This window comes from Rutilus rutilus (assembly GCF_951802725.1).
Source record: "Rutilus rutilus genome assembly, chromosome: 22".
Classification (NCBI taxonomy): domain Eukaryota; kingdom Metazoa; phylum Chordata; class Actinopteri; order Cypriniformes; family Leuciscidae; genus Rutilus; species Rutilus rutilus.
In genome coordinates this window covers 6,252,633-6,280,567 of record NC_140227.1, presented here as the reverse complement: position 1 = coordinate 6,280,567, position 27,935 = coordinate 6,252,633, and the positions used below count along the sequence as shown (strand labels likewise).

At 36.9% G+C, this 27,935-nt stretch overlaps 3 protein-coding genes across 4 annotated transcripts; all 3 read right to left on the bottom strand.

Annotated features, from left to right (window-relative positions):
- Positions 1 to 1,928: 1,928 nt before the first annotated feature.
- LOC311282031 (amyloid-beta A4 precursor protein-binding family A member 3) lies at positions 1,929 to 9,037 on the bottom strand. The gene is made up of 11 exons (XM_084395546.1): positions 8,783 to 9,037; positions 7,202 to 8,356; positions 6,023 to 6,053; positions 5,793 to 5,938; positions 5,194 to 5,280; positions 4,928 to 5,104; positions 4,360 to 4,539; positions 3,598 to 3,810; positions 3,392 to 3,511; positions 3,165 to 3,305; positions 1,929 to 2,538 (listed from the first exon to the last, which is right to left on the bottom strand). The coding sequence occupies exons 2-11, from the start codon at positions 8,270 to 8,272 to the stop codon at positions 2,467 to 2,469; spliced, it is 2,238 nt and encodes a 745-aa protein (XP_084251672.1). The 5' UTR covers positions 8,273 to 8,356; positions 8,783 to 9,037; the 3' UTR covers positions 1,929 to 2,466.
- pex11g (peroxisomal biogenesis factor 11 gamma) lies at positions 8,926 to 13,722 on the bottom strand. Its single transcript, XM_084395547.1, has 5 exons — positions 13,417 to 13,722; positions 11,387 to 11,572; positions 11,127 to 11,305; positions 9,722 to 9,793; positions 8,926 to 9,629 (listed from the first exon to the last, which is right to left on the bottom strand). The coding sequence occupies exons 1-5, from the start codon at positions 13,477 to 13,479 to the stop codon at positions 9,404 to 9,406; spliced, it is 726 nt and encodes a 241-aa protein (XP_084251673.1). The 5' UTR covers positions 13,480 to 13,722; the 3' UTR covers positions 8,926 to 9,403.
- A 604-nt stretch (positions 13,723 to 14,326) lies between these two features.
- LOC311281950 (FYN-binding protein 1) lies at positions 14,327 to 27,935 on the bottom strand. Of its 2 annotated transcripts, none has more exons than XM_084395355.1 (16): positions 27,860 to 27,935; positions 24,006 to 24,573; positions 23,697 to 23,751; positions 23,180 to 23,259; positions 22,794 to 22,828; positions 22,634 to 22,668; positions 20,709 to 20,835; positions 20,440 to 20,599; positions 19,076 to 19,229; positions 18,969 to 18,985; positions 18,803 to 18,854; positions 15,691 to 15,745; positions 15,402 to 15,564; positions 15,211 to 15,244; positions 14,891 to 14,928; positions 14,327 to 14,720 (listed from the first exon to the last, which is right to left on the bottom strand). In XM_084395355.1, exons 1-16 carry the CDS (start codon positions 27,860 to 27,862, stop codon positions 14,695 to 14,697), a joined length of 1,602 nt encoding a protein of 533 aa, XP_084251481.1. In that variant the 5' UTR covers positions 27,863 to 27,935; the 3' UTR covers positions 14,327 to 14,694. The 2 variants fall into 2 exon arrangements, with proteins under 2 accessions (XP_084251481.1, XP_084251482.1); XM_084395356.1 differs by having other exon boundaries at positions 18,969 to 18,982.

The window sequence follows — 27,935 nt, the reverse complement described above, 5'->3', positions numbered from 1 at the left end:
TCAGAGTCACCACACTAGAACATGGGAACAAATAAAAGTGAAGTACAAAAATATTCTACATAATGGTAATTTTTTGTTATATAGTCTCTTTTATAAAAGGCACTGTTAAATAAATGGTTGTCTGATTATAAAAGCAACCAAGAAAAAGGCTGAGAAAAGAAAAGATCTTAGTAGCCTACACTGTAAAATATTTTTTTTGCTGCATTAAATTAAGGCTGTATAGTCATTTCAACTGTTAAATCTTGAGTGATGAATTGCTTTGACTTGTGAAAGTGAAAACTGATAAACTTATGTTAATGTAAAAATATTAACACTTGTATCTGTTCCCAAGAAAGTGGTGGCTGAAATATGTGCAGTAAGTGGACATTTTCTAACTTTCCAAAATAAATAAAGTATAAGACTTTATAATGTCCATTTGTTTCCATTGCACTGGACAGTGAATAAACCCTCTCAGATAACTGTCATATGGAGGAACTAACCTACCTGCAAGTGCATAAATAACTTTACTTAATTTATACTTGTATGCTTTATGGCTGCAATATAAGTTGCAGGATTCCACATCTACAGAAAGGCCTACAGAAGAGTCTGCACAGACAGAGGAGACATAGGCCTACAGGTGGCCAGTGTATAGCCAACTTTTCCTTTTTATTTGTTGCATGAGGCATGTGTCTAATATCTCTTGTTGCAGGCACTTGACCACTGGCTTTTCTTTACAAAGAACAACTGAAATAAAACTCAAGGAACTAAGCATATTTGTATTTTGTTAAACATTTAATGAAAAGTGTGTTTTTTTGGCAATGTTGTGTAATATGGCACATGCAACAATGTCACAGACCCTGTCAGGTGTGCAACCCTCAAGAGTTTTCAGACACTGACATCTTCTCTTTAGTTAGCCAAAGTTAATTTCATTGTGTGCCCTTGTCCTGGCTAGAGCTGCATTGTAACTGGTTTGGGTCAGGGAATGGGGTCTTAAAACACCTGTCTGCAGGCAGGAACATGTCATAATCACCTATGAAAAAATGCAGTTCTGTTAGGATCAGCATAAGTGTATGTAATACAGTGAGCTTGATATTTAATTGTGGAACTTTTCTTACCACTTTCAAATAATGTGCATAAATGTGAATCTCTGAAAATGCTCATGCTCAAAGTCATGCACAGATCCTGGCCAATAGTAACTGGGCTGCACATTTACATTGTGAACCCTTTCTGTTCACATAATCCCCTTCATTGAGGCCTTGATGGCAGTCTATAGCCGATAGTCTACCAATCACGTTAGTGAAGCCTGAGTGACATATAGGCCTACTGTAATCGGCATGGTCATGATTGCATGATCTTCATAAAAAATTATGATAGCCTAAAAAAAAAGAAAAAAGGCTTTAAAAAAAAATGCTTTACAACATTGGCTTGGAAATGCCAAAAAAACAACCTACGACAGACAGCACTTTCCATCAAGTTCTCCGCATCTCCAATAGTGTAATGGAAAGAGCCACTCGCAAATAATCTTAGGGCAATGCAAACAGTTTGTGCTGTAGTTAAAGCCCGACTCCGACAAGTCGAAAATAAATGTGCGTTTCCAACAAATTAATAATGTAAACGACAATCTCACGAGTCACGAGAAAAAATATATATCTCAGAAAGTGCACTATCGCGCTGCGCTGGACTTCCCGTATCAGCTCCGCTTATGAAGCCGCGATCTAATCCTGTTAACATGAAATAAGCCTGCTCCCGAGCAGGTTTAAGTTTGCGCACATGTTGCTATGACAGCAAGTCTAGGATGAGCGTCGAAGAACCAAACAATCCAAGATCATGCCAAATCCCCAACAATCAAATCCAGCTAAGTGAGTTAGCGACGTACGAAGAACGGGCCCCAGTACTATACCTTTTTTTCTCTTTAAACAGTTAAACAGTTAAACACACAAATCAAGAAAGATTGTTGTCTTTATGTATCTTTAATAAACATCCGATACAGCAGTTATTAAAATATACCTCTCTCTCTCTCTATAGCTAAAAACAACCCTGGCATAATCAAGGTCCGTTCATTTTTACAGGCACTAAGTCTTGAGCTCTGTAAAGAGCATGTAAACCCTTAAAACCACTGAACATCGAATCCGTAATGAGATATTGCAGAAGTGCTGGAAGCTTGAGATGGAAGGCTCAAGATTATTTAAGATTCATTTTAAATGTGTGGATTCTAATGCATAGTCATTCAAAAACAAGGCTTGTCTTCAGGCACATTGGCTTAGCAGCAAGAGCAAAAACAAATGCACACATAATAACCAGCAGTTAAATAATCAGCTCTAAAACAGCTTTAAAATATAGGTCCGTGATCTTTGTAACATTTTACACTGTTCAGCTTTAATGCATCTGCTAAAGGACAGAGTTTAAATAAAATAACTTCTCTACACTTCAGTCAAGTGTTCAGTGGTAAATTTGCATGTGACGAGACAACCTGCGGGGATCCGCCTCCTAAAGGAACACGGGCTGATCTAGGCCAGTCAGGAGACGGTAGGTTGATGTTGGCATAGTCTTCAGATGAATCTGTTACAAATTAGATACAAGTTTATTACTAATGAAAATTTATCCCATCTACTTTTTAAATGCAAGTTAAGCTCTTAGTGTGAACGATTCATCCGCATAATCATAAAGTCATAACTGGATCATCTGGGTGAAACTGTCTGGTGTTGCAGAACATATGCAGACCTTCTCCAATCATTTAAGTCAGCTAAAACCCTGCTCATGTTCATCTGTCTCCATTTTTGTGTGTCCACATCTCAAAATCGAATCAATAACAGATCCATTCAACCAAGTTCATGCCCTACATTTATTTTTCGATAATCTGTACGTCACAGCCATTTAATTGTGAAAAAGTAAATTGCAAAAAAAAATTGTATTAAATGTAATTAGAATTTAATAACCAGAAAAAAAGCTATACTGGTAAACGCTTTTGACAAAATTTTTGTTTTATGTAGTCTGAACAGCAATAAAATACACTAAACCAGATCCAGACCACATCCATATTTGGTTTGAAATCTGATTTAAGACACGAGTTTTGGAGTGTGTTGAAATCTGAATGATCAGTTCCTGATTTCTAGAAGTATTTTATTTCATTCTTGCTGTAGTAAAAAGTGCGCAATATTGTTTAACGTGAAATACACTCCTCCTACCTCTCCAACAGCACTGGACAGGATGTGGATGATCTTCTCGTGAGGTGTAGCAACGACACTCTGTCCATTGATCTCAATGATTCGATGACCGACTCGAATGCCACCCCGCTCAGCTATTCCTCCTCGCATTAAACTGCAAATCTATTGCAGAAGTCATGTTAACAGAAACAGAATGTCATATACTCAACACAGCTTCACCAACATAGTGGTTGTAAACAGTTGCTTACAATCCCGTCCTCCACGCTGAAGCCCAGCTGATACTTGGGGTCTGGACGCTTAATGATCGCCATTGTGACAGGTGGACAGTGAACGATGCTGAGCTTTATCATCGACAGGGTCTTTAAATCCTGCCGTAAACGAAAAATCAATATTTTGGCACGAGATGCAGAGTGTTTTAATTGTTGTGGAATGCTTCATTTCTGGTTGGTCTTACTCGTATGATACTTTGGCAGGTGGCGATGGGGAGGCCCACCAGACTGGTGCCATTAACGGACATGATGCGATCCCCAATGCTCAGCTCGCCGGACCGTTCTGCAGGGCCGCCGTGAAGCAGGTTGGCTACCACCACTGTCGGCAAGATAGAGCCCCAGCCAGACTCCACAATTGCAACGCCTAATATCTCTCCTGCCTTTTTTGATATGCACACCTAAAAATAAAAAGGGGGGTATGGGTTTTACTTATGCTATCTAGCTAGGTGTGGGCAATATGACCAAAATCTTTCATTACGATATGAGTCATTTTATTTCATGATAACGATATATCCCGTTTTTTTTTATGAAATTTCATAATTTCACCAATTTCAATAATATACCAGCCAAACTAACATAAGAAAAAAAAAAAAAAAAAAACATGGTCTTTCATGAAGATTCTCACAAAGATAAGCATTTTGAAAAATAAGTGTGAATTTGCCCCTTCAAGCACAAGATGGAAAAAAGTCTTTAAGATAAATTAAGTTATCTTTCGCTGCTTATTGTGCTTGAACGGTAAAAAAAAAAAAAAACTGCAAGGTTTAAAAACATTAAAATAATACGATTTTGTGCAATGTCACATGAGCGTAACCACTATAGAGACTGTTATCCAAAATCTCTACCGGTTGACAAATTTCTACCAGTTTAGTGTCCCACCCCTATATATCTTGCCATATTAAAGTAAAAAAGAAAAAAGATCCACATAGACATCCGCAAGACATCCTCACCTCCCTGATGTTTTCAGAGCGAGAAAAGTGAACCAGGTCTCCGTTATAAAGTTCCTGAGTGCCGAGGTAATCGCTGTACTCGCCTGGCCTCAGATCACTAGCTTTAATTCCGTTAGTGTACAGAAACTGCTGGTATGCAACGCCAAAAGCCTGACCAATGGCCTGGGCAATGGTCTGAGCCTAAAGAAGACACACATGTAAGGAAGTAAGGAATTATGAAAGTTAGATCAAATTAAAATCTCAAAAGACATCTTTACACGTAAATGCATAATGAAAACCCTATAATAATGACAATGACATTGTCATTGAATGTAACATTTTTACCAACTCTTTGTCCAGGTGGACATCACACAAAAATATGTGCAACATTTAAGAGTGACTTCCAACATGTGAAATCAAACCTCTTCAAATGACTCAAAACGCAGCAGCAGGTCTTGTCTTCAATGAGCCCAAGAGAGCCCACGTGTCACCTCTGTTTATCTCAGCACTGGCTTCTGGTTGCGGCTCGCATTATGTAGGTGCTTGCCTACAGAACAGCCACGGGCTCTGGACTAAATATTTGACTCACATCATCTGAAGAAAAGACATGGCAAATCATCCAGCACTTCTTCGGTGGTGCTGCAGAGGTAGCCGCGGACTCAGCTGATTTGCGACTGGCTGGCTTCCTGCGGGCCATCAAAACTACAATGTTCCCAATATCTGCGATGTATGAAATCATCTGCAGAGCATGGTCCATCATGGCCTCCTGGAAGCAAGAGAGAAATCAGCCACACATCAGAGAAGACATCACTCAAAGAACATAAGATGGACTGTCAAGTACGTCTTTTGTCTAACCTGTGTGTCAGCACTCAGTACTTTGATTCTCTGTGTGGAAATGAACAGATCCACCTCCGTCATAGGCTGAGACTCTCCTTCAGGTGCCTAGGTATTATAAATGCACATATATGTTGTATTAGCCATGTTAATTATAGTCAAACTAGATTTTTAGAGTTTTTGATGAACTTCAATGAAAGGGTGTTGTGGGCGGTTCCTTACTGATCTAAGTTAAACTGCCACTAATATATTCATTAGGTTGAAAAAAAAAAAAAAAAAAATCAGTAATGTTTTGCAATGTCTTGTATGCCATCGTTTTTCAGCAGAAGTGTTTAAGTTTTTACTTCCGTCTTGAAGTTCCCCTATTAATTATAATAACTGTATAATTTTCAGCTATTATTGCAGAATTTCCTTTTATAAAAACTTAGCATTTGATGAAAAAAATGTGTGTAAAATGTATAAATAATAAAATTTTAACATAAATTCATAATTTTAAATTCCTATCAGTGGCCTGCAGAAATAATCTTTATCGTTGAGTCCTGTTGTGATACTTGCTTTAGCAAACAGAACTTGAACATTAAAGTTAAAATTGCTTTTATAAATAAATTATATTCTTTAACCTTGATACGATCCATAGCTTCCTGTGCTTGGGCCATCCGGGCGTTAGTGGAGGGATTTTTCTCAGACTGTAATTGTGTAGATCCAAGATATTTAGCTCCAAAGATCACCCCATCCAGGAGGTCTTCAGGGTCACATGGTCCAGGCACTTAGAACAACAACAAAATTGCATTATTTACCATCTACATCACAAGAGCTCTGAAAATAAATACAAAATACAAAAGTTTCATACCATTCTTATAAGCTGGCTGTGTCTCAGCTTCCTGTTAAAAGACAAAATAAAATAAACTCTGATGATTCCAATGCTGTATTCAACTAAGAAAGTCAGAATTCAACTTTGCATTAAAAATGCCACCAAAAGCTCAATTTCCAACTAGAGTGGAAATCCAAAACTCAAAAAGGGGTATATGATGTCATAGATGAAGTAGACGTTCTTAGATTACATGATGACAAAATCTGATCGGGTGCCTAAGCATATGGAGGTAAATGCACAAAGGTAATTGGCCTTTTTTTATTATACAATTTTTACTATTGCTTGCAATGCTTATAATGTTATAGAATTGTGAGTTCATACACAAATGACACTGACATATTTTATGCCACTGCAAGTTGCTTTCAGTTAAAACAGCTCAAACATGTATTTTAGTCTGGGACTACGCTTGTCTTTGTCACCGGGGGATAATCTCAGAATTCAGAGAAAAAAATAAATCTGAATTTTGAGAAACTGAAAATTAAGAGATATAAACTTAAAACTGCAAGAAAAAAAGTCCGAATTTTGGGCTATAAACACGCAATTCTGAGAAACAAAGTTTGAATTATGAGATGTTCATTTAAAATAGCCAGACAAACACGGAATTGCTATAAATAAAGTTAAAAAATAAAAATAAAAAAATAAAAAAAATTATATATATATATATATAAACTGACTTCTATAGAAACAGCCGTGTAAAATGCTTTAAATGAGCTTTTCTGTCAAGCAATGGAACACCTTTATGGTCAAAAGTATGAGATTTTAAAGGGAGAGTTCACCCAAAAGTGAAAATTACTCAAGTCACCCTAAAGTTGTTCCAAACCTGTATGAGTTTTTTTTCCTCTGTTGAACACAAAAGATGATATTTTAAAGAATGTTGGTAACCAGACAGTTGACGGTAGCCATTGACTTTCATAGTAGGAAAAAAAATACTATGGAAGTCAATGGGTGCCGTCAACTGTCTCGATACCAACAGTTAATTTTTTTTTCAACAGAAGACAGAATCTCATACAGGGTTGGAACAACATGAGGGTGAGTAAATGATGACACAATTTTAAGTTTTGGGTGAACTATCCCTCTAAGTAAGACTATCCCACTTCTACCTTAAAATGGAACACACACAGCCTAACTAAGTACAATTAAAGAGGACTAAAAAGTCACCATATCGTTGTTTGGGGAGACGGACTGATCCGCGGTCCGGTCTTTAGACGCCGCCCACTGATGCTCCTCTGTGATTCCTGAGACCAACAGCTCATCCTGCAGGTGTCTGTGCCAAGCATCCTCGCTGTGAGATATGGAGATCATCTCATCTGCATCACTGCTCTGCCTTCTGAGACCTGACTGATGTTCAGGGGTCACCAGGGGTGTGTGAATGAACAGCGACCCAGTTCTGGGTTCCTCAGGCTCTGGGTCCTCTAGCAGCTGCAGCAGATCTTTCTGATACTCGTGGGAAAAGAGCAAAGCTTCAGGGATGTTCCCGTCAGCATCGGCACATGCTGATCGGACACTAAACTCAAGCCCTTGGGAGGAAGCAGCTGCCTCCGCTGAAGTGTGCGAATTATGCAGAGTGCCGTGATTGGCCGAGTCATCAGGGGTGCGGTGGGTGGGACTGTCGAAAGGAGTTGATGGATGAAAAAGATGCAGTTGAGTGAGAAGACTTTGAATGTGCGAGTGTTCAATATCGTGTTTCATACTTTTTTCTTCTTGATTCCACAATTTTCTATCTCTGTCCTCTGCATAATTCTCTTTTCTTTCCCGTTGCTCATCCTGTTTTTGAAAAACACTAATTTCAGGCTTGTTATCACACATTTCTTGAAACAAAAGCTCTTCGGTTTTGTCAGAAGCTTCGCTGAAGTCTTGAGCTCCGCAATCACTTGTTGCATACATTGTGTCGTCATTCAACTCTGTGTTGAAGAATCCAGGAGCCTCAAAATCTCCTATCGAACAGCTTTCTACAACCAAACCGGCCTCACTGGAGGAGTCGGACCTCCAGTCCAATGGTGGGGGCTCGATTGGGTTATAGGAATCCAGATCCTCCAACTCAGGGCTCTGTAGATTTTCACTGAGCAAATTTGTGGATTCAGGAGGGTTAGTTGAGTAATCAGAACCATCAGGAGCCCAATATGCATCCGGTGCTGAAGCTTCGGTCTGAGACTTGGATGAATCAGAAGCAGCAAGTTGGGAACTCTGTTCCAACTCCAAATCTCCATTGTAAAGAAAACCATCTGCCATTGCTACTACTAGTAACTCTTAGCCTCTAATAACCCTTAAAAATCATGAATTTTTCCAGAAGAGCCTTGATCCATGTAAAACAACCTAGATAACAGATTAAGTGCAAGATTAAAACTGGTGAGTTTGAAACATACCCAAACTGTACCAGTCAAGGTTTTTATCATACATAGTATTTCCACATTTTATAATAATAGTTCGTCATCAAAAGCATGAAAAAAGCAAATGGAAGTATGGAGGTATTAGTGCCCAAGTATCAAGGTAGTCACTGCATCATTGTACAATCACAGTACTTTTTGGTAAGGTAAATCACAGCGTTGTCTATAAAGATATAGTGCATTGTGCAATAACATAAGACACACACACATCAGCTGGGTTGACTTTGTGTACGTGGATGGATCAAAGTGCATGACACTATTTATACAAAGCATGCAAATCTGATTTCTGATGATATAAACACACATATGAGAATTATCTGTAAATTAACTTCAGTGTTATTCAATAACGACTTACCTTTCATCTAGATCCCCAACAATAATCACTAAACATCACGCAAATCCTGTCCAGTCGCTTAAACGGCTGGAGCTTGGAGCCGGTCAAAAGGATGTCGTGTTTCAGTAACACATCCTTACAAACTGACGGGATTCATTTTGTTTAGAACGAAAAACTTTTATTCGGTAAACACTGTGTTATTGTGCAGCTTCTCAAAAAACTTAACGTAGTTGAGAACATCTCCACTGCGCATGCGCACACGAACAAGACACGACTAATCAATCCATGGGGTCATCAAATGAGGTACACAGAATATTCCATTCAAAACTTTTAAGACTTTTAAAAATGTAACTGTTAAATGAAAGGATTCTTCACATTTTACAGAGTCATTGAAAAAATAGTCATTTATTTCGCAATTATACTTGAAGCATTTTCACATTATTTGTATTTAAACATTTTCACAAATACATTCATCCATCTACAATTGAGTATGACATTGTTTTTTAACTATTCACCAGAGTAGAAGTTAACGGAATTTCGAAATACAGACTTATCAGTGAGTCTGTATAAATTGCACACTGTTAACATATTTATCTATTATTAAATAATACATTAGAAATAGTACCATATGTGTGTAATGCTTTAGGTACATGCTCCTTGATCACTGGAGCTCATCTGTAGAAGACCTATCAGAGACGAGGCCGTTCCCATCAGTCCCACCAACCATGGAGGAAACCGTCCAGCCCACAGAAATCCAGGCGACATCCAATGAACGGCATTGCTGAGATCTGCCAAACTGCTCAGGATACTGAACACTTCCCCTCTGATCTGCCTCCGGAGCGCAGCTTTCTGAGAAAGTGCTTCCTCCCTGGTAATCAGACACAATGAGCCATTCTGTGTTTATGCAATAGGCAGTGAATATGGGAACATTAACATGCAGAGCTAAACTTTAACACCAACCTGCTGTCAGCTGAACCTGACCATTGACACTTCTGCACTTTTCTCTTCAGAATCTGGATGGATCTAATGGATCTAAAAACAAAGATTTTTGCTATTTACCAAAGACAAACGCATAGTAATGTAAAGTCTGTAACCACTAGTGAAAATGGGTGGTTTGCATTTAAAGAAAAATAATACAACACTTCCTTACTAAATACATTTTTGTAATGTTTTTGAAACAAGTCTCTGTTACACCTTATTTTAAGGTGTCCTTGTTACAGAGTAATATTAAAATGTAAGTACAGAGTAATATTAATTTACAACATGTACTTACTATAGACTAGGTTTTAGTTTAGGGTTAGTTGCTTGTAATTATCCATAATTTACTGTTATTACTCTGATTTTCATATCAGTTTACTCTTATTACTGATATGCACATTTAACATGTAACAAGGAGACTGTAAAATAAAGTGATACCGAAGTCTCTTCTGCTCTCTAAGAATGCATTAATTGATCAAACCTAAAAACAATATATATTGTTTATATATATATATATATTTTTTTTTTATTGTAAATAATTTTACTTCAAGTAACGAAAATGTTTTTTATTGGTTTTAGTTTCAGTTAACCATCACCATCAGTTAACCAATTAACTTATTAACAAACTACTGTCCGCCTACTATATAGGAGGCAAAGGATACAGAGTTAGTAATTCTATAACATTTTTTTTTTTTTTTGTCATAACTTAGGCTATATAAAAAAATTCAACTTAAAACTTTATTTCCAAGTTTAAATTAAGTTTTAGGATCTGATTTGTCATTTGTATCCTTACTTTTTATGAATTATGTTGTACTGATACTGTAGCTGATTCTAATTAATGAATGTGAATTGCGATACTGAATAATGAATAGAATTGGTTGCCTAATGTGTCAGACCGCCTTCCATTTTGTCCATTTGTGGGATTAATGTGTTTTACTATTTTGTGAATTGTATGTTGTAAATTAATGAATTGAACTGTATGTTTTGAGTATTTTTGCACATTTGACAATCTTTGGTGATTTTTAAATGAAACATTTAAAATTAAATAAGAAAAATGTTGCGGATTTTTTTAATTAACCATACCTAACATTTATTTTTCTTGCAGGATTAAAAATGATATGCTTGTGAAACCTGAAATGTCCCCAAACACGTCAGTCAGTGTGTGTGTGTATGTGTGAATCATCTCCAAATATAACAAGAGGGGAAATGAAACTAGACAGATGTCTAAATATAAACTCATGACTTTGAGTAAAACAAAACAAAAATTTCACGGATCCCTGCACCCTGAGTCCGTAGAGCGCAGTAATTTCATCCTTTCGGATCTTCTCAGGTTTAAATGAAAAAATGTTCAATGTGTTCTCAGACTTCTGGACACTACACACTTTACCTGAGTATGTTGAGGATGAGTGACATGCCCCAGAGGCCCGTGCTCAGCACCCACCACTTGTCCGATTTGGTTTTGATGAGCTCTGCATCTGCGGCCCAGGCGATATGCTCGCAGGGGTAATACAACTGATCAGCAATATTATTCAGAATTGACATCCAGCGCACCAAAGCGTCCTCCTCCTGGGAAAAAAAGGCCATTAAGTCAGAATTTCCTTCAAAACTCCAATGTTTCAATTAAACAGAGCCATCCTGTGTCCTCACCGATGCTCCTAACCCATAGCTTGTGGAGTACGCCAGCATGGACAGGTCATCAAAGAGCCTCAGTGTGGTTCTGCAGTGACTCAACTGAGCGGAGAACAGCAGGAGACTCTTCCCCAGTGAAGACTGGGAGTTCTTTCCAGCTACAACTCCACCTACCAGCTGAGAGCCATAGCAGAGGGTCCTTATCTAGACCCAGAGGAAATAAATTATAATAAAATTGCAATGCAAATCCTGCACTGATACCATCACATATGATGTCACCAATCAGCATGTATGGATAACTGGGAATGAGTAATGTGCCTGGTTACTTAATTCCTTGTATATAGTGCATTTCTAACAATATTTACAAAGAGTAAGTATGCACTGTAAATTCATCCAACACAAGATTCTTTAACCAGATTTGCCCCTGTAAAATCTCTTAAACATATAATAATGATGAGAATAAATTTTTTTAAGGGTTTATGATGTATTTTAGTTTATAATTTTATTATATATTTTACTCATTTGTTTGTTTTTTTAATCAGTTGTTATATATAGGCATATATATATATATATATATATATATATATATATATATATATATATATATATATATACACACACTCACCTAAAGGATTATTAGGAACACCATACTAATACTGTGTTTGACCCCCTTTCGCCTTCAGAACTGCCTTAATTCTACGTGGCATTGATTCAACAAGGTGCTGAAAGCATTCTTTAGAAATGTTGGCCCATATTGATAGGATAGCATCTTGCAGTTGATGGAGATTTGTGGGATGCACATCCAGGGCACGAAGCTCCCGTTCCACCACATCCCAAAGATGCTCTATTGGGTTGAGATCTGGTGACTGTGGGGGCCATTTTAGTACAGTGAACTCATTGTCATGTTCAAGAAACCAATTTGAAATGATTCGAGCTTTGTGACATGGTGCGTTATCCTGCTGGAAGTAGCCATCAGAGGATGGGTACATGGTGGTCATAAAGGGATGGACATGGTCAGAAACAATGCTCAGGTAGGCCGTGGCATTTAAACCATGCCCAATTGGCACTAAGGGGCCTAAAGTGTGCCAAGAAAACATCCCCCACACCATTACACCACCACCACCAGCCTGCACAGTGGTAACAAGGCATGATGGATCCATGTTCTCATTCTGTTTACGCCAAATTCTGACTCTACCATCTGAATGTCTCAACAGAAATCGAGACTCATCAGACCAGGCAACATTTTTCCAGTCTTCAACTGTCCAATTTTGGTGAGCTCGTGCAAATTGTAGCCTCTTTTTCCTATTTGTAGTGGAGATGAGTGGTACCCGGTGGGGTCTTCTGCTGTTGTAGCCCATCTGCCTCAAGGTTGTGCGTGTTGTGGCTTCACAAATGCTTTGCTGCATACCTCGGTTGTAACGAGTGGTTATTTCAGTCAAAGTTGCTCTTCTATCAGCTTGAATCAGTCGGCCCATTCTCCTCTGACCTCTAGCATCAACAAGGCATTTTCGCCCACAGGACTGCCGCATACTGGATGTTTTTCCCTTTTCACACCATTCTTTGTAAACCCTAGAAATGGTTGTGCGTGAAAATCCCAGTAACTGAGCAGATTGTGAAATACTCAGACCGGCCCGTCTGGCACCAACAACCATGCCACGCTCAAAATTGCTTAAATTAATGAGAAATTGAACAGGTGTTCCTAATAATCCTTTAGGTGAGTATATATATATATATATATATATATATATATATATATATATATATATATATATATATATATATATAGCCTATATATGTTGAAATGGCTCATATTAAAAAATCTCTAAAATTTAGAGAAAAATAAATGGGATTAATATCATATTTTACAGTTTAATTTAGCATTTTATTTTGTATTATTTTTATTAAGTTAATTTGTTTTTAATTCAGTGCCAACTTGTATTTGATTACATAATAAAAGGGGTGAAGTTTATAGGCAATGAACGTTATAATACTTTTTATCTATTATATATAATATGGGGTTCTTATGAAGCGTGTAAATACAAACTTACCACTTTATCTCTTCCTCTGTATGACTCTAACACATTAATGAAGGACTCGACTGAACTCTGCATGATTCGTCTGTTTAATTCTCATCTGCAGACACGTAATCATGCGGAGACACTGTCAATTTCTCAGACGAAAGATGTGATGTGGTACATCCATTAATAACTTTTCAGAATAAGAAATATAAAGCACATTTAAGGCGGGGTTGCTTTTTAAACGAATTTAAAATTCATCCTTTTGGCCGCAGTCTGGCATTAGGTTAAAGTTAGTGGACTTCGTACAGGAAATTATTTATGTTCAGTGTTCACGTCAGACCAAAGCAATCAAGAGCCGATTTGACTTGTGTCGGAAAAATACGTCATGGGCCTTTTTTTAATACAATGGAAAACGTACAAAATATTTGTATATTTAAGAATATGTGAAATTAAAAATTAAAAACAATAAAAAAAGTCAACATTTAGTACAGTTATTGCCTATATGTATATAAATAAATAAATGTTTGGGCCTTTACATACATTTGGAAAATCCTTAGAATTATAACTGTTTTTATGAGTTTCTTATTTTGTGGTTTCATATTTGAAAGGGTTTCAAAGTACACTGTGAGATCAGAATTAGAAAATTTTATATATTTGTAGGTATAAATCGTTTTTTTATTAAAAAAAATAGTTTGTCTTGTGCATGTAAAACTTTGTCAAAACAATTAAAATATTAACAATATAATTTTGTTCTTCAGAAAATGGGTTTTGTAAAAAATAAAAATAAAAAATGTGCTGATGTGTTGGTGAGGAAAACACTTGGCAGTGCATTGCAAGAAGAAGAAAGAGCATCATTATTGTAATAGTTACACAGTGACACAGTACAGTTACACGTTTACAAGTTAATAATGAACCACCAATAAATAAGTAAATAAATATATCAAATGAAATATAAAAACTTTATTTATTTTCTTCTTTTTTTTTAACAGTGCTGGAATGTCAATACCACAAAAGAGAAAGATCTAACAGCAGGTATCAAATCTAACAAATATTAAATCATGCCTATGATAATTACAAGTAAAAATCTTTACAAAATATATATTTTTCAATAATAATACTTCTTATAATTATAATGTTCGATAATAATTATTTCTACAATATACAAAACTTTGAGCTTTAGTTTCCTGAAGCAAATAGGCTCAAACCATTTCATTCGTTTGTTACAGGGAACAGATGAGGTTCAGTCTCTTTTTACTTTCTCAGGTACAAACACTTTTATATGGATGATCCCCATCATCTTCAAACAGGTCAGCTGTCATCATTGTCATATATATCTGCCATTAAACAAACAAATACACAATTAATAAATCAAATCATGTTCATTTTTTTATAATCATTTGCTATTATAATTACAAATAAAATTAATAAAACATATCTTTTTATACTACAACAGCTAGCATTACAAAAATAAAACATTTAATTTAGGAGAAAGAAAATGATGTACCTGAAGCATTGTCAATGTCATCATAAACATCATTCTCCCTGAAATTGATAACAGAGGATAACATTAAAAAAAGGAAGAAAAAAAAAGTAAAATTGGTTTCACAGACAAGGCTTAGATTAAGCCAGGATTAGTGTAATTAGGACATTGAAGTAGCTTTTATAAATGTGCCTTAGAGAAGAAACATTACTGCTGTGCATCTTGAAACAAAACAACGGCACTGACATATTTTAAGACATGCCAGTGCAAGTTGCTTTCACTTATGCCTTGTGTGTGAAACCGGGGGATTGTGTATTACTGTATATAAATAAATGAATACATACTCATGCAGGAGGTAATTCAAGGGCACATATCCATCTGTGCAAAGAGAAAGAGTATACAATAATTGAATCATGGTAAATTATTGTATTCAAAATAAAAGCTGATCTTTAAATCACTGTGCTCTTGGTTTTAACAGAACTGAAGAAAGAAGCTTCAATAGCATATATTTCCCAGCAGGTGGTGTCTGACTCACATTTCCCCTCGCTATTACGACACAGAACTCGCTTCTTGCTGGTCTCCTGTATAACCTCAAGAATCTCTCCACGGATCACCGAAAGCTCTTTGTTCCCGACCTTCTTCAAACTGGCATTAGGGTCCACCATCATGCTGTACAGAACTCGGATGGGCCCTTCAAACTGTTTAATAGTTTGATATATTTGATATTTTACAATTTAAGACACCTTACAGCTTCTCATGGCAATGATCAACAAGAATTGAAGTTAAACCGTTAAAAAAAATGGACAAAAGTAAGACAGATTTACCTTGAATTTCTTTCTCAACTCTTTCTCCTGCTGCTTGGCCTTTTTTGGATCATGGCTAAACAAAAACATATGGTATTAATATTAACTCTCATATGCATGATGTTCAGTAGTGCACAAAAAAAAAAAAAACACCTAACCATTCAGGGTGTGATGTTAATTTTTACAGAAAAAGAGATTTGATTTGTTCTGAAGTCAAAAGACTGTTTTTTACAGAGTGTTGGAAACAAATATGAGATGGGAGGAAAAACAACTTTGACCGCATAGTTTCTTGTGGGAACGCAAAAACATGTGCGGGAGAACGGAAAAGCATTGCCAGATAAGTTTTCCTCCCTTCTAATTTTTTTTTTCTTCACCGTGTCCCTTTAGGGGCTGCATAGGTTCTAACTTTTTTAAGGGAGTCAAATAAAAGGGTATCCGAAAAGTAAGACTGATTAGCCCTAACTAATTGCTAGTTGGTCAGTCTTAACTTGACGGCTATGTTTAAGCCACTGGCCTCAGGTTAGGGAAGCTAAAACAAAAGCTCTCTTTATCCTCTGTGGTAGTTTACACTTTAGTTATCCATTAACATACAATTCAAATGGGATTTAGAAAGCACATCAAGCTGAAGAGAGACACTTCAGAGGCTTTCATATATACAATATGACACAAAAATAGCAAATAAAATGAAACCAATTGGTGTGATTGCTTGTTTTGTAATGGAACACAACACAGACATATATGCCTTAAGGTGCGTTCACATCACTGAAATCTTGGCAAATTTTGCAGGCAAAAGCAGGTCCATTGTCTGTTGTCTACAGTGTAGCTGTAGCGATGTACAGGAACTCACTTTCAAACCAAGCAGCTTTCTGATGGTCAACGCAACAAATCTACGTGACCAACTTGAACTCGCTGTGAAATCTGCATGGGGAAATCTTTCACCCTCATGCGAAATTCCAAATTGCATGGATTCCTATTGAAATGACTGGATTTCACCTGCGAAAATTCCCCAAACAACTTGTGGCCTCACCTTTAGTGAATGAAAATGAGTCTGTGATGTTCTACGTCTAAGTCAAGTCAAATATTGGCAACCTAGGTTTTTTAAATATTATTATTTTCAGTCGTATTTTGTAGTTCCATCATCCGAGTGATCGACACTAAGGCACACAACAGTAGACGGAAAAAAGGGGGTTCTATATAAGGAGAAATGTCTTAAATGATTGCATAATGTTTAATGGGTTATTGCTTTGTTTTTTCTGGTCATGAAGTATGTTTACGAGCTGTATGATTCACAAACTTTATTCAAAATAAACTATGATTAAATCATTTAAATTAAATCCATAAAATGATCCCATGATAGAAACCCATAAATGAAGCACCTGACAGAACCCTTAAAGCCCCACTGAAGTGCCTTGAAATGCGCAGCATTACTTAGTGAAACAGGAATACAGGTAATAACATATCGAACAGCTCCTCCCATTTTTTAAAATAGCCAATAGTGTTTGGTTTATATCAAAGCTCGGCCAGAGCCATTGAGCTCGGTAAAGCCACAGTTTCCTCCAAATCTCGAACCGTTTCTTCTCCTAATCTACTCGACTTGCACATCTTTCACACTCCGCTCTGTGTATCGTGTCTCTGGACCGGAGCAGACTGTGTGTGCGCAACAGGGGTTCGCGTGACACTAACGTGAAACCAGACTTCATTCACCCCAATGGAAAGTATATTTACACTGTCTGAATTTTTCCTTATCCCCTTTATAGTGCACTATGTGCCATTCACCATGTAGAAAATAGTAAATGTGTGAATAAGTGACTCAAGTGATGAAGAAACTTTGCTGCCGTACCATGAGTGCAGCAGGCGAAATGATATGACACAGCGCCTGAAAATAGCAAGCGGGAAGGAAGTCGACCGGAAGTTGAAGCCGGCCGCGTGCCACCATCTTGTAGCAGAACTTCACCTGCTGTTAGCATTCCATTGACTCCCATTCATTTTGGCGCCACTTTGACAGCGAATAACTTTACATCTGAGGCGTTTGAAGACTCCATTTGTCCATTATTTATTTCTAAAGAAACACGACAATGTATAAAATGCTCCATTACCTTGTATCTTACGTTACAGCCCCGTAGAAGCAGTTTTTGTAAAAGTAGGCTAACGATTGCGTCATAACCACGCGACTCTCTGTCGCACAGTAGAGAGATTACCATATAGACAGGAGGAGAAGCTCATGGGCAATCAGGGGGACGTGGAGGCAAAATTACAAAATAATTAATCAGAATACATAGCAAAAGTTTCTCCTGCTCCAAGCTCATGGACAGCTCCTACTCACACTCTCCGTCTCTGCAAGTTTCGGAAGGGAATGATTCAGATTTCTCATGCCACAGCCACTAGAAGACAGACGGGTTGCTCACGTCACATCTACGTCGTCAAGCTCTGTTTGAGTCTGCGCGTCAGGAATGGAAGTCCTAAAAAATCGCTAAAAATGGGCTTCACTTGTCTCAATTGAGTTCCAATGAGATGGCTCTGTCCACTTCTTATACTGTCTATGGAAAATAGTCCCCAGCTCTGTAACTTCCAACGTGACCGGGACTAAGTTTGTCTAACCTATTAGAGCTATTTTCAGGCGCTGCGTCATATCATTACGCCTGCTGCACTCATGGTACGGCAGCAAAGTTTCTTGATTATTACGCAGGAATGAGAGTATAGTTCCTAGCCATATCAGCCTAGAAAATCGCAACTTTTCATTTTCCGTCGGTCTTAGTACACGATGTAACTACAGAAGAGTCAAGTTTTAAATAGGAAAAATATCGAAACTCTTTGGTCATTTTTTTGAGAGAGATGCTAATGGTCTTGTCTGATTCAATGATCTATGCTAAGCTATGCTAAAAGTGGTACCGCCAGACCCGGAGATCGGCTGAATGGATTCGAAAACGGTAAAACTCAACTGTTTAACTCTGGGGGAGTTGTAAAATGAGCCTATTTCCAAAAAAAGTGGAGTATCCCTTTAAGGTTCCATACAGAAACGTTTCTTCTAAGAGTGCAATCTGTTCTCTCACAGCCTCATTTTCATTTGTGTAAAATTAAATATTGGTGACTACGTTCCATTTGTTAAAACAAAAGAAAGAAAGACAATAGACACCTGATCTCTGGGGGAGGAGGAGGAAACTCATGGTCCACATCATCATAAACATCTGAGAATAGCAGAACCCAAACATATCAATCCAAGCAGAACAATCTCTGAAAAAAGACTTTTCAAACCAATGCATAAAACCCATCTAAAAGATTAGTCAGGTACGTTAACTCACCATCACTTTGAAAACTGCTGCAAAGAGAAGAAGAAAACACAATATGAGCTCAAACTTTTGAGTCATATAAGAAACATCCTCTGTCTTCCCTCAACATGAGGTCTCACCTGTCCAGTTGGTCGCTGGAGCCGATATCATCATAAAATTCTGGGTCGATGGCCCGGCCTACAGAAGGCTGGAAGGACGGGGTGGCTTGACCACGGATTTTACGCTTCACTTCCTCATAATCCACATCCACACAGGAGTTACTGATGTAGCCAACTGCAATGGTTAACACATATTCATAACTTTATGAATATTTTACTGTTGTTTTTTTTTTTTTTTTTGGTTATTAAGAAATTGTCCAGCCAAGTTGATAGCTAGATAGACTTTAAAAAAAGATGCTGGGTTAAAATGTAGTTAAATATAAGTAAAAGGTTTGACGAAATGAAAGTAGAAACAGATCCTTTTTTTCATATTGTGACATATGTCTGAGTGAATGGGAATATCGAAAAGAAGGGGACTGATGTAGGGCGGGGACTTGGTTTAATACAACGATTGAACTTCCATTGAATGGAGGAAGATCTGAATTTGATTGTAAGAAAGAGGCTGGATTTAGGCACACTAAATGCTTGAAGAAATTAATGATTACTAAATGATTACAACATGATCAGTCATCGTGATTTTGCCAAGTAAGACAACTGTAAACTTGTCCTTCATATCTGATTGATTGGAATGTTGATCCAGGAACATGTTGTACTTGGTGAAATCACGTTCACCGAATACATCACCAGAGAGAAGTCTGTTGTTTTACCGGAACAATGAGTTATGTAATCTTTCCACTCATTTGTAAAAAAAAATAAAAAAATAAAAAAATAATGAAGAAAAAAATTGGTTTATAGTAATGCACTTACAATGGAAGTCTATGGGGAAAAGACATTGAAATAAACACCATTTTACAAGTACAGACTTAAACATTATACAACTGAACATGACACTAGTGCGAAATAATTTCACGGTATGGGCCAAGATACCAGAAAGGGTCTTTTAACATCATGACAAACTACATACACGGAAATTACGTACAAATAACCAAAGTTCTTCCACCTAGAACTGCAGTCCCACAGCCAAAAGGATAATTATACAATATTTACAGTTCAAATATACCATGGTCTGTCTGAATACTAATCAGCCAATCAGAATCCATCCTGCTGAAATGAGCTTGAGCATTTAAAGTAACAGACAACACGCTTACAATAAATAGGACGATACAGTCCGCTATGTAGTTATCCTTCTTGGTGTGAACGGCCATAATTCAATCAAATAAATGTTATAATAATAAATGTAACCTTACTGCACTACTTTATCTCTGTGTCTGTTTTAAAGCGGAGTAGAATTCCACTGTAAAGTGCTTTGCTGTAAACATGATTTTCACATGATCATGTCACAGTTAGGACTTCAGCTTATGCAAACTTAAGCTTATTTGACTTACAGCTGCCCCTCAGGTTTCGTGCCAGCCATTTCCCTTCAGGGTTGTTGTTCACACGGATGATCTCCACGTTCTCCCCCTGTCGCACCACCAGGTCATTCTTTCCTCCCTGCCAGTCCTCTCGCACACGAGCCATGTGGATCACCTCAATAGGTCCATTCAGCTGTGTGATCAAACACGAGTATGAACATGCAGGAAGCATGCGAAAACGCACATAAACACATTCATGACATCCTGCCTCTTCTTAGCTTCAACACAGACAAAATTGTTACCTTAAATTTTTTTCTACACTCGTTTTCCCGCTTCTGTGTTTCCTTCAGTTCTTTCTTGTCCAGCTCTTTCTTGTCCAGCTCTACCTTTTTATTCTCTTTTGAGACTCTCCTCTCAGCAGGAACAGGTCTGCGACATATAGAAATATGGTTCAAATTAAAGGAACAGTTCAAACCAAATTCACTTACTGTCTTCAGTGGAACACAAAAGGAGAAATTCTGAAGAATGTTCATGCTACTCTTTTTGCTGGAAAGAGTAATTTCATGAGGGTGAGTGAATTGAGTTAGAGTAAAGAATAATGTTAATTTTAGGGTGAACATTTCTTTTAAAGGTTATAATTTAAGTGATTGTTCTGCAGTCTGAGGCTGTAAGAACATATGGATGTAATATAACAAGATATTTATTTATAGATTATAGATTTCTTGTACTAAAAGTTTTGCAAGACCATCTTATACCCTTACAATTAAATAGGCTACAGTATTTTTGCTACTGTATTTTTTAGACTTATATACAGGGATGCACCAATATTAAAATTGAGGCCGATACCAATAAGCCAGTAGTTATTTTCATCTTAAGGTCAATAAGATAAACAAATAAACCATTTCAAGTGGTTTGAAATACACTACAGTTAAAAAAAAGGCAACTCTCATGTTTACCAAGGCTGCATTTATTTGATTAAAAATGCAGTAAAATAGTAATATTGAAATTTTATTACAATTTAAAATTTGTATTTTAATATATTTTAAATTCTAATTTATTCATGTGATCAAAAGTGAATTTTCAGCATCATTACAGTGTCACATGATCCTTCAGAATTTGATTTCTTGTTATTAACAATTTTGAAGAATAAAAGAAAAGAAATTCTGCTTATTTATTTATTGCTGGAAACTGATAAAAAAAACTGGATTCTTTGAAGAATATAAAGTTCAAAAGAACAGCATTCATTTGGAACAGTTTATTGTCACTTTGGATTATTTAATGCATCATTGCTGAATAAAAGTATTCATTTATTTACTGACCCCCAAACTTAAACTTAAATTAATAATAATTTTATAAATAAAACACTAGCAAATACATTACAAATAATACAACACATAAATTTAGCACCACATTATAATGTACAGTACAAAAATGGGTATTCATTTAGACTTGTTAACATTTTTAATAAATTATAAAGAGTTTAAACCACTTAGGTGACAGCAAATGTTGTTTAAATAGGGGAAGCTAGCATGCAATTAAATATTAAATATCCAATATCGACCGTTATCAATAAAACTTTTCTAATATTGATCAATATCAGATGAGGTATCAATATATCATGAATTCAAGCGGTGCAATTTTACATTTACATTGAATCATTTAGCAGACGCTTTTATCCAAAGTGACTTACAAATGATGAGAGCAATAGAAGCAATCAATCCAACAATAGGTCAACAATATGCAAGTGCTGTGACCAGTCCCAGTTAGTCCAGCACAGTACACGTAGGATTTTTTTTTTTTTTATATATATATAAATAAAAAATAAATAGACGTACAGAATAGAATAGTAAGTGTTACTATTAATGGACCAAGTGTTGACGAAAAAGCCATTTCTTGAAAATGGCTCAGCAGTTCGGGTTGAGTTAGGCAGGTCATTCCACCAGCAGGGAACAGTTAAGGTAAAGTGATTTTGTGTCTCTTCGGGATGGCACCACAAGGCGCCGTTCACTTGCAGAACGCAAGTTTCTAGAGGGCACTTACGTCTGAAGTAGAGAGTTTAAGTATAGGGGTGCATTTTAATGTGTTCATGTTTGTGGCATCATAATTATGAACATTTGTGAACAAGCTGTTTTTGCAGTTCAGTTTCAGTAATGGTCTGGGTGGTGTGGGGAGGGATCTTTGTATCGTAAATGTTCTGTAAATGCATGCTTGTAAATGTATGACTTACATGTCTGGGTCTTCATAGATATCTTGATCACTGTCCTACAATACAAAAATAGCATATTAGAGCACATGCTAGACTGCACTACAGCATTGTAACCACAGCACATGAACATGCATCCTCACTTTCACTCGTTCTGACACACATACATGCAAAAATAACCCACCTCGTGCTGAGAAGGGTAACTGTCAGTCCATGAGTCTGCAACATGAGAAGTATGTAGAGATTAGAGAATGTATTTTTTTATAGAAATAATTCTGTAATTATCTGCCTCACATAGTAAAGAAAAAAATACACACACACGCACACACACAACACATTTGAGACACATGCAAGATAATATTTTGAATGGTCACCAGGCACTGCTTTGTGGTTTTTTAGCTCATTGCTATGTGGTTTCTTACTGACATGAGTTTAAAGATCCCACCCTCGAGTCTCTATGATAATCTGATCTCCAGATATGGCTTGGGTCGCTCAATGTAAATCTATGAGATTCTTTCTTCTGCTTTATCGCGCACCAAGCAAAATTCAAAAGAATATATTCATGTTTACCTCTTGGCTTGGGAGGCGGGGGAGGAGGTGGTGGGAGTGCGCTGATGTCATCATACGTTTCCTGCTCCGGGGGCACATCTCTGATCCAGACAACACAAGCAAATGAGAGTTAGATCAAATACTTACCCAATCAGACTCATTGACAACGAACATACTTCACTCACTAATGACAATACAGTGGGATAAAAACAACCGATAAACATGTGCAACACAATACATGCTTTTCTGAGCTGGTTTCATAAGAATCAACATAAAGAGTCAGGAAATGCCACAGAGCGTGCTTTACACCCACATACTTCCAGGATGAAAGTTTGCACTGTAAGATGCATGCATAAAGCGACACAATAGAATTGAAGGTGTTGTGTTGTGTTGTGCAATTCAGAATTATTGTCTCTTTATACTTCAGAGATACAATACTGATGTGGAAAACTTTACACCTTTGTTACAGTTTGCTTTCCCTTGTCTTCCACACTGGCAATCTAGACAACTACGTATTGAACAACCAGATATTACTCACAATTCTGGAACCGATGGTGTCCACTGGCTGGGTTTATTCGGGGGTCTTGCTGGTCCTGATCAAACACAAATATATCAAGTAAAACAGCTTTTCTGTTAAAACTTATTCAACACAAAGTCTTGCTTAACGTGCCATGGAAAAAGTCTATGAACAATAGCTAACATTATAAATTCCTGTACTAGATCATAAGTAAAACGACCAATAAATGCAAATATTTATTGACGAGTGATGTGTTTTTATTACTGATTTGTATGTGTATGCAATAAAAGTTTGAAAAGGCATTTGTTTTCCATTCAAAATAGCTCCTACCTTTCAAACATTGTGATTCTATTGGTCTTTTGGGAAGAACAACAGGGGCTTTTTTCCGAAAGTGATCCAGATTTACAGACGGAGGCCGTTTTGGTTTCGACGGTCGTGCCCCGACATTGGGAAGCGGCTTCCTTAGCGGTACTACCTCCGATACGCTCCTTTGGCCCGGCAGTGGCGGTTTGAAAGTAGAAGACTCTTTCATGACGCTTTGCTGTTTTAGTAGCTTGCTCTGAAGAAGTTCTCCTGTCATTTTGACTCTGCTCGGCACATTGACCTCCGTAGGGGCCATTTTAGGACTCTCCTGGGCTCCTAAACGATGAGCGGGAGGAGGTCTTGGAAACACTCCTTGAGGGCCTGAGTGAAACATCTTTGGTTCACTTGAAGAGTTCAGAGGTACGATTGCTCTTGGAGGCACAACTGAAGTCTTGTTTCGGAGCACTCCATTGGTTAAAGACTCTGGCAGCGCACCAACCGTGTGAGGTTTAATGGCGGATACGCCTCCGGAACCTGCCATTTCTAACTGAGCGTGAAATTTGGCCCGGAGGGCCTTGACATCCACATTTTCCTCCTATAAATAAAATAAAATGAATTCTCATTTGAGCTCTAAAACAATTCAAGTTCCCCTTTGACTTGTGCATTTCACAGGTAAAAACCTGTTAACTTGTTACTAGTATGTTCCCCTACTTTATATGCTGATAATTGTAATAGATCTAATGAGACATTTCATGCAATTATACAGTAAAATACTGTTAAATGTAGTCAAGTCATCCTAATTTACAATGAAAAAACATAAATTGACATTTTCCTGAATATTTGATGATTTTTCATTAAAATAGTTTTTAAATGTACATTTGGGTTTCTTGTTACATGTTGTTAAATAAATGTTTACTGCGTTATTTTAGTGTCATATATAGCCTATGTTACCATGATGGTGTTTTGCATTTGTGTGCGTGACATTGTGCAAGTTCTATACATTAACTTCTGTACCTTAACTTGTAGAGAAGCTTCATGTGATGAACTTTGATTCATTGTGTGACTTTCTCTTGTGTTTTTAAGGTGGTTATCAGTGTATTATAAATGTAAAAGTGTTACTTTATGAAAAAAGTGCACTTATGAAAATCAAAAGAAATATATCCTGTTCAATCTGTTATTAAATAAGTAACAGATCAACCCTACCAATAAAATGAGCATTCTGAGTTAATAATTTGCAGTAAGATGTTGTGATGTTAGACTGAAATGTTGTGTTTCTGCCGAGAGGAACTAGGACAACCAGTACATGACACGGTTGTAGCACTGATGGCTTCTGCCATAGAAACATCCATATAAACAGCATCTGACCTTGTGGGTGCTTTACCACACAATATTAACAAGTGTGAGATGGAAAAAACAGTTCGCATGCAGGCAACAGAGCAGGTGTGAGTTTTCAACAACAAAAAAATTCACTATCTGAGCTATAGTGATGAATACTTGTGACGAATGGATGGATAGATCCGTCTCACTTCAAACAGTTAAAAGAATGTTATAGGTTTAAAATACATTAAGCTTTTTGGACTAGAGAAAATGATTTTAACTAGAAATAATTCATCAACTGAGGCATGAGTTTATTACCAAAATCTAGTTTTAAGAATCAGTCATTGAAAACCCCATACGAACTGACTAGCATTAATTCACTGACTATTAGAAGTCTATGGGGCAAGGCATTGTACTTCTTGGTCTGGTTTATCTTCAAAATCTCAGAATATCTCAAAAATGACATTCATTCACATATTCCTTTTACTTTTCAGTCTCCCCCATCCAACCGTCCGGCTCTGTTCTAGTACTGTATGTAATGCCCACTTTACAAGAACCAATCAATTCCCGACTGATAAACTCAAACCTCGTCCTTGATCACATTTAACGTTGCTCAGCGACATCCATTAAAGGTAAACCATTTCCTAATAAAGATTTTGCATCAGGTTTTTTATGCAAATTTTACGAATGCTACTTGGTTTGAAATTGACTTCTGCGTGAGCCGTACTTCACCCATCGCTACATTATTGATGGTGGACAGCTGGAAATGTTGCTGCAATTTCGCTTATGTGATCAAACCTTGATTTGAATATTTGAAAGTCCTGTTTCACTCAGATTACTGAAGAAAATGAATGTTCCAAACAGCATTTCAGGTTTACCTTTGTTAACACCATGTTTAACCAAAAATAAGAAGACTTCCATTGTATTTATTTGCATCTTTGTTTGTCCTAATAAACTGAGGGACGAGTCGAAATCATTTTCTGTGGTAATCAACAGTAGGCCACAGATGCTATCGATAGTTTAACTTGTAATGAACCCCAAACCTTCAGCTCGGAGGACTTAATTTCAATTGAATGCATTGTTGTTTGTTTGTTGAAAAATAGGCACTGATCAAAACCAGTAGGGGAAGGTAGAAGTTTTAGCAGAAGTAAGCCATCTCTGTGGCGTTAGCAGAATGGACTACAATAGACCTCAGACCACACACTGTCATCATAGCATCTTCTACCCTCATTAAGACTGGGCAGTGCATGTTTCTGATTTGTCCTTATAAGATTCTTTAAATGGTGAGTGCATACACTTGATGCATCTGCTAACCTGCATCATATTTTATGCAACTTCACGACGTTAAACATTGTGGGGAAGATAATGAACTGTCATGAAGTGAACAGCAGATTCAGAACAATAGTGAGGCACAGGAAGTGTCTTCAACCACACACCTTTGCACAGCACATCACTCAACAGTGGTTGCTATACGAACGGCAGCCAATAGTGAGCCTTCCGCTGCATGCCTTGCTAAAAACGCAACTCGTGTCAATGACAAAAGAAAAACGAAAGCTTTGTCAAATCTGTTCTGGCCACATTCCAATACCCTTTAAGATCACACTATAATATTCTTAATATTCTTGTAGGGGAAAGGAAACACAAGTCATTTATTTTCCATTTTGTAACAAGACTGACCACTAAACATATATATATATATAAATATATATATGTGTGTGTGTCTCTTCATGACCCTAAATTGAGGCCCCCATAAGGAAACAAGCTTATAAATCATACAGAATAAGTGTTTTTTTTTTTTTTATGTCAAAATTGAGCATGTTTTCTGTGATGAGTAGGTTTAGGGGTAGAGTTAGTGTAAGAGGAGAGAATATACAGTTAAAGCTAGTGAACCAGACATGTGTGTGTGTGTGTGTGCATGTGTGTTTACCTGTTATATTATCTATTATAATAGGTCTAAATTATAATCATATAAAAGTGATTAAGTGCAGAGTGTGAAATTTAAGGATATGGAAAAGGTTTCCAGGTACATTTAACAGCTTTTTATTGTCTCATTATCATTTTGAAAAGGACGTTGAAAAGTTGTTAAAAGTATACAGTGTGAAAAAAGAATGAGCAACATGTAACAAGACAACGCTGAATTACATTACCCCAGGGTTCAAAATTATCTTATGGTATAAAAAAAACATGATTAGAGTCTCCTCACTGCTTCTCAGAGTAAACAGATCTCTGAATAACTCAACCACACGCGTTTAGGATTTAGGGGTCTCGGCTGCTGATGCTGATGATGAACAAAAACACTGGAGTACAGATCACTGTGTGACACAGCCTTTGTACAATGGCCAGCTTTTTCTTTTTTATTTAAATAATAATAATAGCCTAATAAAAATACAAATAATAACTTATAACATGAGCAGTGACTGTTTAGATTTTATGTGTGTCAATTGCATAATAGGCTATTATCAGTATCAGAATCAACTAAACATTTCATCAGTAATGATTATATGGAGCATAGAAAATGCTAATTTATGTTAGTTTCACTAGAAAGAAGATCAAGGTGTCCTTACCATGTGTTTTATCTCCAAAGTTTCATGTCATGTGAGTACGGCTGAACTGAGAGGCAGACTGCAGCAGTTTCCTGAA

Coding starts and splice junctions, on each gene's coding strand:
- LOC311281950 (XM_084395355.1), bottom strand. Junction 15,746..18,802: donor CCTCCTCCCCCAGAGATCAG/GTGTCTATTGTC, acceptor GTTTTTGTTTAG/CCATGATCCAAAAAAGGCCA. Junction 15,565..15,690: donor AGTTGAGAAAGAAATTCAAG/GTAAATCTGTCT, acceptor ACTATTAAACAG/TTTGAAGGGCCCATCCGAGT.
- LOC311282031 (XM_084395546.1), bottom strand. CDS start 8,272: ATGGCAGATGGTTTTCTTTACAATGGAGATTTGGAGTTGGAACAGAGT. Junction 5,105..5,193: donor TACTGAGTGCTGACACACAG/GTTAGACAAAAG, acceptor TCTTGCTTCCAG/GAGGCCATGATGGACCATGC. Junction 3,512..3,597: donor CCTGCCAAAGTATCATACGA/GTAAGACCAACC, acceptor CGTTTACGGCAG/GATTTAAAGACCCTGTCGAT.
- pex11g (XM_084395547.1), bottom strand. CDS start 13,479: ATGCAGAGTTCAGTCGAGTCCTTCATTAATGTGTTAGAGTCATACAGA. Junction 11,306..11,386: donor GCTATGGGTTAGGAGCATCG/GTGAGGACACAG, acceptor TTTTTTTCCCAG/GAGGAGGACGCTTTGGTGCG. Junction 9,794..11,126: donor CTCATCCTCAACATACTCAG/GTAAAGTGTGTA, acceptor CTTTGTTTTTAG/ATCCATTAGATCCATCCAGA.